Source organism: Arvicanthis niloticus, chromosome 3 (assembly GCF_011762505.2).
Source record: "Arvicanthis niloticus isolate mArvNil1 chromosome 3, mArvNil1.pat.X, whole genome shotgun sequence".
Taxonomy (NCBI): Eukaryota; Metazoa; Chordata; class Mammalia; order Rodentia; family Muridae; genus Arvicanthis; species Arvicanthis niloticus.
The window spans coordinates 128488304-128501260 of NC_047660.1; the positions used below are offsets into that span (position 1 = coordinate 128488304).

The 12957-nt window shown below is 41.4% G+C and overlaps 1 protein-coding gene across 1 annotated transcript in view; it reads left to right on the top strand.

Annotated features, from left to right (window-relative positions):
* Positions 1 to 12957, top strand: part of Dnah7 (dynein axonemal heavy chain 7) — a 256781-nt gene that overhangs the window by 3192 nt on the left and 240632 nt on the right. The window contains exons 2-5 of the mRNA XM_034497949.2: positions 2151 to 2213; positions 6212 to 6274; positions 8614 to 8722; positions 10042 to 10189. Coding sequence (XP_034353840.1) covers positions 2151 to 2213; positions 6212 to 6274; positions 8614 to 8722; positions 10042 to 10189 — 383 coding nt within the window. The remainder of the gene's footprint in view (positions 1 to 2150; positions 2214 to 6211; positions 6275 to 8613; positions 8723 to 10041; positions 10190 to 12957) is intronic.

The window sequence follows — 12957 nt, forward strand, 5'->3', positions numbered from 1 at the left end:
GTTTGAGAGTTTTGCCTGAATGGGTGTACCATGTGTGCAGTGCCCTCAAAGGCCAGAAGAGGGCATTAGAACGCCTGGGATTAGAATCATAGACTGCTGTGAGTTGCCATGTCAGTGTTGGGAACCAGCCCAGGCCCTCCGCAAAAGTAACAAGCTCTTTTTACCACTGAGCCATCTCGCCGGCCCCTCATCATATTGCCTACCTATCATTTAAAAGAAACGGAGATAAAGTTTTCCATGAGACCAGTACTGTAGTGACAACTTTATCAACCACAACTCAAACGTGTGGCACTCATATTTGGACTAACCTGTTAAAATTTATTTTTGAAACAAGGACTTAGTACAGAGTGGAGACTAACTTTGAACTCATATAATCCTCCTATCTCAGCTTCCCCAGTGCTGGAGTACAGGCGTATGACACAGTGTTCCACAACACTATTAAAATTTGAGAGGTTATTGGAAATCTAGCAAAAAAAAAATTGTCAATTTAACAGAAACCATTGATTGCACGGCTAATGCTTAGGTTATATAGCAGGTGTCACAATATCCCTTCCAAGTGTTGAGTAGATAAAAACCAAGAGAGAAAAGTCTGAAGGATTAGACTGTTCAACAATATATTGGGAGTGTAAATCTATATTGAGTTCCTACAGAAAACAGATGGCATACTTTAAAAGGTCGTTAAAGAATAGTTGGAAGGAGAGCTTTTGCAGAGGTCTGAGGGGCGGGGGTTCAGGGAGCACAGAAGAGTGAGAGACACGCTTCATTTTAGAGCTAATGCAAAATGTGACTGAGAGAATCAAATTGGGCATTACTGAGAAAACAGGCAGCACACAGCCATGGCTGGGGGGCCAGTGAACTCTGTGAGAATCAGAGACACTACACTTGTCCCAGGACCTGCACTTGGGGACTCTTTAGTCCCACAGATCCCCAGTGTTTGGACATAAATATCCCAGCTTCCTTCCTCCTGGTGTTTAGTATGTTGGGACATCTTTTATTGGTTAGTTCTGACCAGAAGTTTGAGGGTTAGGTGCTTGGATGATGCCCATACATAGAATCTATCTTCACCACAGAGTGAAAAAAAATAGAGACTCAGGCGGGGGCAAACAACATAGCTATCACAGAAATTACTGAAAATAGAGGAAGCCTTCATAGAAAGAAACTATTATAAGCAGATATACTTTCCTGTTCACAAATCATCTGGGGCCAGTGCTCAGCATGCACGAATGCCCCAGATTCAAAAGCATTTTTAATGATATGGTATAGTTTAACTAAAACATCTAACATCTCCCCCCCACCCAATTTATTCCTGAGCACAAAATTGGAGGACAAAGGCTGACTTACAGAAGTCTTCTTCCTTTCCATTGTGTGTTCCAGGCTATTGAACTCATGCGGTCAGGCTTGATGGCAAGTGCCTTATCTACAAGGCTATCCGTCCTGGTTAAGTGGCTTATTTTATTTTAATTAATAACCAATTAATTAATTAATTCTGTCAACATGACACAAGTTAGAGTTATCTGTAAAAAACAAAAAAAAAACATGGCACAACCTCAGTGGAGAAAATACCTCTTATCTAATTATGGCCTGCAGGCAAGTGTATGGGGCATTTTCTCTTTGAGGATTGGTGTTTAAGAGTCCAGCTCACTGGGTAGTGTCATGCCTGGGCAAGTGGTCCTGAAGTGTATAAGAAGGCAGACTGAGCAAGTAGTGTTCCTCTATGGTCTCTGCTTCAGTTCGTGTTTTCCGTTCCTGCCTTGGGGTCCCCTGATGATGGAAGATAACCTGTAACCCAAATAAACTTCCTGCAACCTTTGGTCATAGTGCTTTACCACAGCCATGAAAACCCTAACTGAGAGACCATCTTACCAACTCTGAAATTGTTTCTTAATCTCAATGTTCTACTGCTTAGTACTTGTGTCTCCCCTGCCCCTGTGTCGATGTGTCTATGTGTGTGTTAATTTTGTATCTTGCAACCTTGCTGAATGAACTAGTTTTAATAATTCCTTGCTATATTATAAAATTTTCTCTATTTAAGATCATACTATCAGTAAACCATGTTTTAGGATATTTTGGATGACATGTGCTTAACTTATTAGTAAACAGTGTAAAAGTTGGTTGAGTGAATTAAACAGGTTCTTTCCCTCCCTACACAGGAGAAACTATCCGTTAAAGAAAAATCCAAGACACCAGTGAGATTCCTACCACAGTTGCCTATGGTAATTTGTTAATATATTATCATTCTTTATTTTATTATAATAGAGTTGCTTACTATTGTCTGATTTCAAATTCTGTGTCTTAGTTGATTCTATCCTGATGGTGCATATCTTAGAAAACCCACTATCTTAATAAAGTCACCACATAAGTATTTCTGACATGGATGGATTGTTTGAAGACTCCAAGGCAAAGATATCCCAGATGGTATCAAGGAGAGATGTCAGTGCTGGCGTCCAGAAACAAGGGCTTAAGTCACAGTGATGTGTCTGACACTGAGACCTCTGAATCTCCTTCATGACATCAGAGAAGATGGCTCTTCTCTGGTCAAAGGCTGTCCTACAAAAGATTTTGTAGACTTTGACTTTTGTTTCCATTATTTCTCTATAAATTATCATCGTCTCTGGAAAAGGCAGCTGGTTGGCATTGTTAGTGGACAAAGCACTGAAAAAGTTAGGTTCTGCCGCTGTAGAACTTACCATTTACTAATTATGTTGGATTTAATGACATTAAGTTACAATCTTATGACGTCTAGGAGTTGAGTTTAAGTAGAGTTTCAGAACAGATACTGTTTTGAAACATATTTTCAAGTCTTAGAATGAAATCTATGATGGAATCTACATTGCTTTGTACAGGGAAGATTTCTAATATATTTTTTCTGTTTTTCTTTTTAAATAAATGCATCAAAACAAAATAAAAAACAAAAAAAACTTAAATAAAAACATTAAGGGAGTAATCTCAAGCATTACAAAGCACCTGTGTTTTAATTTTCAGTCTATTTGCAATATTTAAGCCAGGATTATTAGAAGCCTTATATGTAAAACCATAACTTTCTTATATCTATCAATATTTTTATGTTTTCTAGTTCACAAATCAAAGTACTGAAATGAAAAAAAATTTTTTCTTTAAATCGTAACAAATTCTAAAATTGAAAATGTTGCTGTTAGGGTGGAGCCTGTTGGACTGTGTTCACTCACTGTACAGGTATTTGGGGGCTCAGATGAATTGAGTCTTTCAAGCCAATGAACCATATGGTTTTTTAAAATGTGTTTTCTGGCTGATTGAAAACCTTATGGTATTCTCATATTTGAGCGTATCTTACAGGTTTCCTTTTATATCCTTGAGTATTTGTGATTTATGAGAAATCATACTTTTAGGATAGTTCCTTGCTTGTATCTAAACATTAAGTTCATACTTGTGTGAAAGCACTCCAGCAGCCACAAGACTAAGGGTGATTTTGCTCATGACACTCAGTCTTTGCTAAGTCTTAGGGATCTGACCCAGCACAATTGCTCTACGCCTTCAAGAGATGTGACAGGAATGAGGCAGCCCTCCTCTATCTCGTAGTTATGCTTCTGGGCACACGTGGCCTTTGTGCTTATCAGTACAAGAATGAATGATGGAGAACACTTTTCTAGCTCTTGACCATCTACAATGTCTATGCAGTTCAGGTCATATGGCAACAAAATGGAGGCTTGGAAGTGAGATAGTTTGGAGAATGTGAGTGAGAGCTTTGAAAACCAAGATGAAGATTTGTTTCTTCTTTCCTGAGAGAGTTTGTTTATGTTTCTGAACAGAGCAGTCAGCAGGCTCCCAGGAAGGGTGAGATAGCCTTCTGTTATAGCACTGCCTGTGAACCAAGACCCATATCTTCTGCTGCCTACCTTATTTTAAACTGCTGTCAGCCCAGTCCCACTACTGACCTTATAGTCTCTTCATATGCACTGTGTTTACTGTTTCTGAAAACATTATGGAATAACATTTTGTATCTCTTTGTACAGTCAATAGATTAACAGAATAATTTGTCATCCAAACAGACATACCACTGAAAGAGAAAGCGCTACTAACTGTGCTTGGGCAAGGGGTGTAAACTGAGACTATGTTCTATAAATTGGGATTAAAGTCATCACAAGAGGGACTGCAGTGACTTCTCATGCTAGTCAGAGCCCAAAGCCCATGTCTTCCATGATATGAGAGCGACCGGCTGTACAGCCCTATCTCCCTCCCCTCACTCTCCCTCCCCCTCACTCTCCCCTCCCCTTCACTCTCCCCTCCCCCTCACTCTCCCCTCCCCCTCACTCTCCCCTCCCCCTCACTCTTCCCTCCCCCTCACTCTCCCTCCCCCTCACTCTCCCCTCACTCTCCCTCTCCTCTCCCTCTCACTTTCCCCTCCCCCTCACTCTTCCCTTTCCCCCACTTTCCCTCCCCCTCACTCTCCCCTCCCCCTCACTCTCCCCTCCCCCTCACACTCCCCTCCCCCTCACTCTTCCCTTTCCCCTACTCTCCCTCTCCCTCACTCTTCCCTCCCCCTCACTCTCCTCTCCCCCTCACTCTCCCCTTCCCCTCACTCTCCCCTCCCCCTCACTCTCCCCTCCCCCTCACTCTCCCCTCCCCCTCACTCTTCCCTTTCCCCCACTCTCCCTCCCCCTCACTCTCCCCTTCCCCTCCCCCTCACCTCCTCCTCACTCTCCCCTCCCCCCACTCTCCCCTCCCCCTCACTCTCCCCTCCCCCTCACTCTCCCTTCCCCTCACTCTCCCCTCCCCTCACTCTCCCTTCCCCTCACTCTCCCCTCCCCCTCACTCTCCCCTCCCCCTCACTCTCCCCTCCCCTCACTCTCCCCTCCCCCTCACTCTCCCCTCCCCCTCACTCTCCCCTCCCCTCACTCTCCCCTCCCCTTCACTCTCCCCTCCCCCTCACTCTCCCCTCCCCCTCACTCTTTTTTTTTTCAGGTTCTCACATAAACTTAAATTTGCTAAGTTACTTCTTATCCTGTCTCATCTAGCACATCACTGTCTCCTCACTCTTTGACTTTCTCCATTATATTATTACTTTTTGATATATATGACTCTTCCCTTCTGATATAGCTGTGTGTATGCACCATGAGGGGAGGGCCAGGTACTGTCCATAAGTCTACACTCACTGCCTCAAGTAAAGCCAGCATATGGTAGGGGCTCAGTAGGTCCTTCTTTGAAAGGAATGGCTTGCCTTTGGACTGAGTTAAACCAAGTTCCCTGGCTGACTGCTCCAGTATCTTCTCTCAAGCTTGCTTCTGTCTTTTCTTCTGGCCTCCAATTATTGATGCCCGTCCTGTCTTCATTAAGCACATTGCTAACCTTCTCTGTGGAGAACCAATTTGTTTCAAGGTTTGGCTGCCATCAGTTTTTCTTTTGAAAGTTTCCTTGACTATTCTATACATTCTGTCCTGTCTAGAAGTGTAGCATACTTGACATGTAAAACAGAAAACAGGTCACTCCTTATCTGTATAAAGGGCATGACAGTATTCCAACAGTATTTGTCTTCAAATTTTTAATATTAAATTATATTAAATATTAATTAAATAATATTAAGTGTGCTACTTTATATTAACTTTGTGGGATATGCCAGATATGATTCAGTCAGTATAAAATATAATGTAATCAATTTGAAGAATTACAGTGCGATAATTTACATCCTCTGTTTTGAATTATCTTCAAAAGTCCAGCACAAATTTTTATTTGTAGATACATTTCAGTTCAGAGCAGCCACATTTCAAGTGATTAGTAGCCACAGAGTACTAAAGAGGCTCCACGGGCAGAATAGGTGCAAAGAGCAGGCTAGACCTTGGAACAGCCACTCTCTGTAGATCTGAAGGAGAGCACTCAAGAAACACACTTGCAAGATGGATTACTTTCCACAAAGCTTAGCCTCAGGCCTTAGTGGAGATGGTCTGGCTGGGGCTCACTTGTTGCTAAGGTGGTGCCACCTGCTGGGATGCTGAAATCCTGAAAGAAAATCTCTGTCTCTCTGGCACTTGGCACTTGGTGACACTTGTTGAAAGCCACCATGGAATGCCAGTGAAACGTGCTATATGATCAGGGTCAGGTTAGCCACACACAAGGGGAGAGGGTGTGCCTTTGCCAGGTGTCGATTGCTGGCTGTTGCACCAAGAGAGTGTGAGGAAAACCACTGGACAATATAAAATTTGTGTTAATGATTTTTTCTTCTTTCGTGTACTTTATGCAGGATAAACTATCCAGCAAAGAAAAGACCAAGCTGCCCACAAGAGTTTTGCCACAGTTAACTTTGGTAATTTATCTATATAATTTCTAAAATGTTGCCATTTGTAGGCTTAGATTTTTAAAACCTACTTTTAATAAGGGTTATCAAATGCTTCAATTCCCCTTCTAGCCCACTGTCCAAAGCCAGGGTAGAAAAGATGGCAAATAGGACAAGGGGATGTGGCCATGTTTTGAGGTAGCTCTTTGGGTCCATTCCAATCTCCATTTGTCAGGATGCCAGCAGTCCAGTTCAGTAGTGTCAGGATACCAGACAGGAATCAGCAGCAGTGGCATGATCCAGCAGAAACTTCCAGGCCTCTGTTGAATGGATACCGGTCAGCAGGAGTGACCAGAATCAGCCAGGAGGCCAGGAGAAGTTCTTCACGCTGCCTCTCTCAATGAATGGAAGATCAGTGAAGATGTGAGACCAAGGAAGCGGCGCAAAGCCAGCTATGCAAGCACCGCTACTGTCCATTGAATTTTATTTATAGTTTTGCCAAACATCACATGTCCTACCTTAGGTCTTTCCTCTGCAAAACACCATGGAAGTCTGCATTACCTGACATACCCAGAAATTTCCACTTCAGCAGTTTTCAAAGGTTTATTGGTTCCAAACTTAAAACAAACTATCAAATTTCTGGTTTTGTGCTCTGATTTGATTCTTTTCTGATAGAGAAATTCTCTAAGATATATATCATATATCATATATATATATATATCTGTACACACATATTTATATGTATATATATCATTGTACCCATAATTTTTATCATTTACAGAATATTCAATGATAAATAAAGACATTTACCAAGATGAATTAGCAGGAATATCAGTGTCAGGAAGTGATAGCTCAGAACAGAACTTCATGATCTTTGGGGAGTCATTTCTTTCTCTGAGTCTCAGACTCTGAAAATGGAAGTATTTAATTATCTCTGTGGCGATGGACTTTTCAGTACTAAAAGGCCATTCTACAAAGGATCTTGTGGGTCCTTGAATAATCAGTGTCCTATGGGAAGACAGTGGGCATTTTAGTTACTGAAGCACTGGACTAGTTAAATTGATTCTCTTTCATAGCTATCCTGAATTCAATACCATCAAATCACCTTCTTGTAGCTTCTTGGATTTAAATTTAAATAGAATTTCAGTACAAACCAGTTTTTTTTTTTTTTAAACATGAAGTTATGTGAAATACTTTTTCTAGCCACAGTGCAACAGAATTGAAGAATCATAAGAAAATCTTAGCAAATTATACAAATTATTGGGATTAAACAAACTGCTTTTGAACTACAAACAAAAGAAAAGTCCAGAAGGAAATTTAAAAACAAATGGAATTGGGAAGATAATATTCCAGAGCGTGTGGACTAAGCACCGAGAAGGGTCGTGGGACAGTCAACGGCAAAGTAGAAAGACAGTCACAATTAAACCCACTGCTGCATTTGAACGAGTCGGGCCCCAAGGAGGCTAGGAAAGAAGAGAGAACAACAACAAAGGGAATGGTCACTGAGAAAGCATCCCTGGTGCATTTGAGAACAAACAGGTGGTTCTTCAAAAAGGTAAAACAAACAAACAAACAAAAAAAAAAAAAGAAAGAAAACAAAAACAAAACAACAGAACAAACCCAAAAAGCAAAGGCAAAACTTAGCAAAGCTAAGAAAAAAGAAAAGATTCCAAATGAAAAGGGAGATGCCACAGCTCAACACCACAGAAATAAAAAGATGACTAGAGATCATGAATAACTGTGTGATGATGGAGTTGACGACTTAGAAGAAACAGACGAGTTCCTGGACACCTGTACCCCTTACTGAGGATGCAGGGGATGGGGGATGCATTACAGCTGGATAGGTGGAGGCATCCCAGCCTGTTAATCTAGAGCGGGGCAACTACAAAGAACAGGAATGCAATGCACATTTCAGAAAGCTAACAGGGTTTTTGAAGCTTCCATCATAAACAATACATTTTCAAGGAGATTTGTTTAGCCTCCATTAGAGATTACACGATGTATGCAAGTATTGAAACACTGCATGGTACCCCATTGGTATACATTGATGTATAGAATGTCATGCTGTTATCCATCAGATAACAAGTTGAAAGGAATCTTGTAGACAGTGGCCGACACTGAAATGATCAGACAGTGTGGAATAGACACTCCCGATTTGGGTAATAGACACTCACAACCAAGCTGCATCGGAGCTTTTGTGACTTTTTCCTGATAATGCCCAGGCAAGGGAAGATCTGCTGCTGATGGCTGAGAATCTTCCCAGAGGTCCTGATGTGCTTAGGAAAATGTTTGAGCCGCCCATAGAAATGCTCATATGTTAAATGAAGCATTTTCTATATTACTAACACTACTTAAAATTTCTACTTTAGACAGGGGTCAAGCCCCAGTGGCAGCAGACGGCTCCATCATTCCATTTAAATATCAAACAGGAAAACCCGATTCTAGAACCTTACACTGTTAAAAACGAGCAGTCATACGGTAAGAACATTTTCTTTTCTTTTGTTTACTAAAAACATGGATAGTTAATAAAGCCATAAAATTATAAAATCTAAGCAGTACATATTATATAGAAAGTTTTCTTTGCTATCATAAAACAATTGTTTTCAGTTTCTAGTTATTTAAGGCCAGTCAATGCTTTTTGTGAAGAAAGCATTTTTTTTAAATTCTAGTTCATTCTGTCATTTCACCTGTACGCGTGTGCGCACGCGCACACACACACACACACACACACACACACACACACACACAGAGAGAGAGAGAGAGAGAGAGAGAGAGAGAGAGAGATCATCACATTCTCTTCATCATCTTTTCTTACCCCCATCTCTCTCCCACAGGTCCCCAACCCCTTCCTCTTAGCAAACCTCTTCTGTATTTACTTAGGCTCTAGTGCATGAACATGGTAAGATAGCTTCTTACTTAGAGCTGCCTGCAAGAACATGGGAAAGGTAACTTCTGGTGGCTACCACTGAGGCATACCATCCCTTCTCTGTCTTAGAGAAACTCTTGACTGCCTGAGGTTCCTCAGGGAGGGGTAGGACCTTAGGGGCCCAACCCTCTTCACAAAGTTGATGGGCCTTCTGTGTCTAAGAATGTCCTAAGTTGTGGATAATATCTCCAAATTAGTCATATAAAAAATAATCTTACTCTAGGGCCTGAAGAGATAATAGCTCAGTAAACATGAGGACTATGGACCTGAGTTCCCTCTCCACATCCATAGAAGAAGCCAGTTGTGGCTGTGTGCCCTTACAGGCTCAGTGCTGAGATGAGACAGGGGGATTCTTGAGGCTGGCTAGCTAGCCATCCAGCCTGACCCATGAGCTCCAGGTGACAAAGATCGGCTTCTGCACATTTGTGCACACAGAGACGCATATGCACATCTTTAAGAATTCTAACAGATAAGCACTTATTAGATTGATTACATCTAACATTTTCATGCTTTTGAAACCAGAGATCTTTAAAAAATTTTTTGAATAGTGTAACTTTGTTTTTATCATAGTCTAAATTTTCATCCTTTTAAGAGACTCTAATACAAATATAACGGAAAATATTTATTATATTAATCAAAGCACCACACAATTCAACAATAGTCTTAAAATAATTAGAGCATTCTATCATGGTGACTTACAGTAGGCATTTAATAATTTTTTTTGTAGCAAAACAATATGCATTAGGACTCTTTGAGATGAGAATGTAAGGTATGGAATACTTTTTTAGATGGTGCTGCTGTGTCTTATTCTAAAGACTTACACACTTTAGCTTACCTTTTACATGAATAACTTTTGCTTTTTAAATTTAAGCTGAATACATGGAGCACTTTGGAAAAAAAGGCAAATTACTGGACCAAATTGATGATAACCGTTCTGTGCCGTCAACTTCCAGATCAAAGGTCAAATCTCCGCATAAGGAGAGAGAGAATTTCAGAAGCACCCTGGTCAACGTCATTATGTGAGTGCTGCAAGCTAACCAGCATGTTACCTCAGAAAAGCCCTAGGAAGTAACAACTGAAAATAGAAGCACCCTGTACCTCTCTAGTGGGTGCCTCCAAGCCTTGTTACAGTTTAGAGGTTAGTGTAAGAAGAGAGAATGGAAGAGCTTGAGTCTACTCCTGTTAAGTGCATCTCTTTTAAATGGTGTCACTTCTAAAGGCACCTGTGCCAGCCAAGTAAGTAGGGACTATGTGGGAGTTCTGGCTGTCATCATGGTGGCTGGTAGTGGATGTGGTTGCCTCCCAGCCCCATGTTGTCTGTTTAGGTGCTATGATGACTTTTGTGATGTTGAGGGTCTCTTTGTGTGGAAGAGGACTTAGGGTGGAAGGGTAAGCCTTATGGAGCCTGGGTTTCAGAGCTTTCCATGGAGAGGGGCTCTGATGGTCTCCTCTTCGCCCTGTTTCCACACCACTTTGTGTAGGTTGTGGAACACATAGAATTTCATGGCCCATTGTGGTAAGTGGCTCAGCCATAGAAGACTGCTTGCTTCCTCCATGGACCATTTCTCTATCGGGACCTTTTGAGGGGAACAGTGGGTGCTGAGAGCTCACAAGGAGCATAAGGGGGTCTGCGTGTTCTCACAGGTGGATGTGAATGTGGTTTCTGTTTATTTAGTTGTTTGTTTATTTGATTTCATCCAGTCCTGGACAAAGTCAAATTCACAATCCTGCCTCTGTCCTCAGGTGCTGAAGGAAGCAGGCATGTGCCATTGCATCTAGTTGTAGAGTGGTTTTGAGTTTGCTGTTGACAATGCCATGAGAATACTGGCATCCTTGGCCACTTGCATCACTTTTGTTGTATTCTGTGCATGAGCTCATTCAGATCAGCTGGTGTGAAGTCAACACCAAATCCCTGGGAGAAACAGCCCAGAGGCACACATTTGTCCAAGAAGTGCTCCGTGCTCTTGTTTCTGGTATTGGGGGGTTGAACCCAAGGCATCATGCATGCTAATTAAGTATTTAGAATGCAGTTAGAAATTATTCTGTTCCAGTACAGTGGCAGCATTAGGCTCTCCTTTGAGATCCATGACCTCAGAAGAGGTCATGAAGAGGTTTCCGGTACCAGACATGATTTCCCTATTGTTGAGCTGTCTTTAAATCCATTTAGGCGTCTGTAGGTCACCACCAGCATGCAAGTGCCACTATTTCACCTTTAGAGACATCTTGGCATGCTGGTTAGTGTCGTGGTCCACAGGCATCACAACTGGGTGGGAATACTGATTACTTCTCTCCCTTGGCAGCTTCTGACACTACGAAAGCTGGTCCTCAGGGAGGAGGCTTTCAGGTTGGATCCAGCTCGAATCTCCTGAGTCCTGTGTCGGACGTGGTATTTTCAGCAATGAGGACTTTCTTTACTTTGTTGAGAGGCAACCCATGACAGCATCAGTTGTCTATGTTGCTTTGGGAGTCTCTTGGACTCCCATGAGCAACAACGTAAAAGGTTTCTCATGCCTGGTACTGTCATTGTTTGTCAGATACTCTAAGGCTCTTTTGGGGAGCATTACAGCCCAAGTAGCATTCTTTCATGTAAGATATATAGGTAATTTTAGGCAAACATAAAAGAATACGATTCCTTGAGGCTTTTTCAAATATTCCTAGTGTTGTTTTTTTCCGTCACCCCCTTCGTACTGACCTCTTCTCCTTCCCAGTTAAAAGCTCCTCCCACGTTTCCATCGCCCCCTTCATTACACTTGTACGCTGCTATTCCCCTCTCTAGGGCTTCGTCTCCCAATGGTCCCTTTTTACTTAACTGTTGTCAGCAGTTTCTCATCTGGTTTCTCCAGGTTATACACTCACAGCTGAAGATCTGGATCTGGGAGCCTCAGATGAGGGAGGGAAAGTGGTGCTTGTCTTTCTGGGTCTAGGTTACCTCAGTAACCTAGATTATCAAAGGTTGGAGGGAATTTAGGTAGATATGGAAGGGCACAAAACATCAAATATACAGGAGGAATAAGAGGTATTTTTCCAGACAATTTTTGCAAAACAAGGGGAAATAGAGCAAATAACATATATATATATATATATATATATATATATATATATATATATGTAGATTTTAAAAGTTTTATTCTGAAAAAAAGTATTTGAGGCAGTCCATGTTACTAGACTTAATTGTACATTGTACTAATAAGTCACATTATCACCCTTTGCTTAATAAATACACCACTATAACTTTGCTTATGAAAAATTTATCGCTAAATTAAAAAGGACATAAAATTGCAATTTATGAAGTAAATATGTAAATGAAGATGAAAGCTGACCTCTATGGGCTAAGGGACCCTCCTTCCTTTCCTAGGTTTTATTATAACTAGGTGCTACATTTTTGCCAAATGCTTTTTCTGTGTCTACTGAGATGACCTGTTGGCCTTTCTCCTTTATTCTGTCAACATATGATACATGATACATTTCACTAATGGCTTTCCTAGGTTTCACTCAGTTACTGCATACCTTAATCTATATAATGTTGCTGGATTTTATTTGCTAAATTTGATGAAGGACAATTTGAAATTTATATCTGTGTACAGAAAACTCAGTAGTGCTCCTCTAGCCTATCTGGTGTCAAGTTCTTTGGTCCTTGCCTTTTCCAGCTTGGCAGGGCAAGTCACGCACTTGGAACGTTGGCTCCCCACCATTTCTGTTGTAATTGGTTCTGGTAGCTCCCACCACCTTATCCAGACTTCTTTGGTCTTCGTGGTTAACATTGGAAAGCAACAGTGCTTACTACATA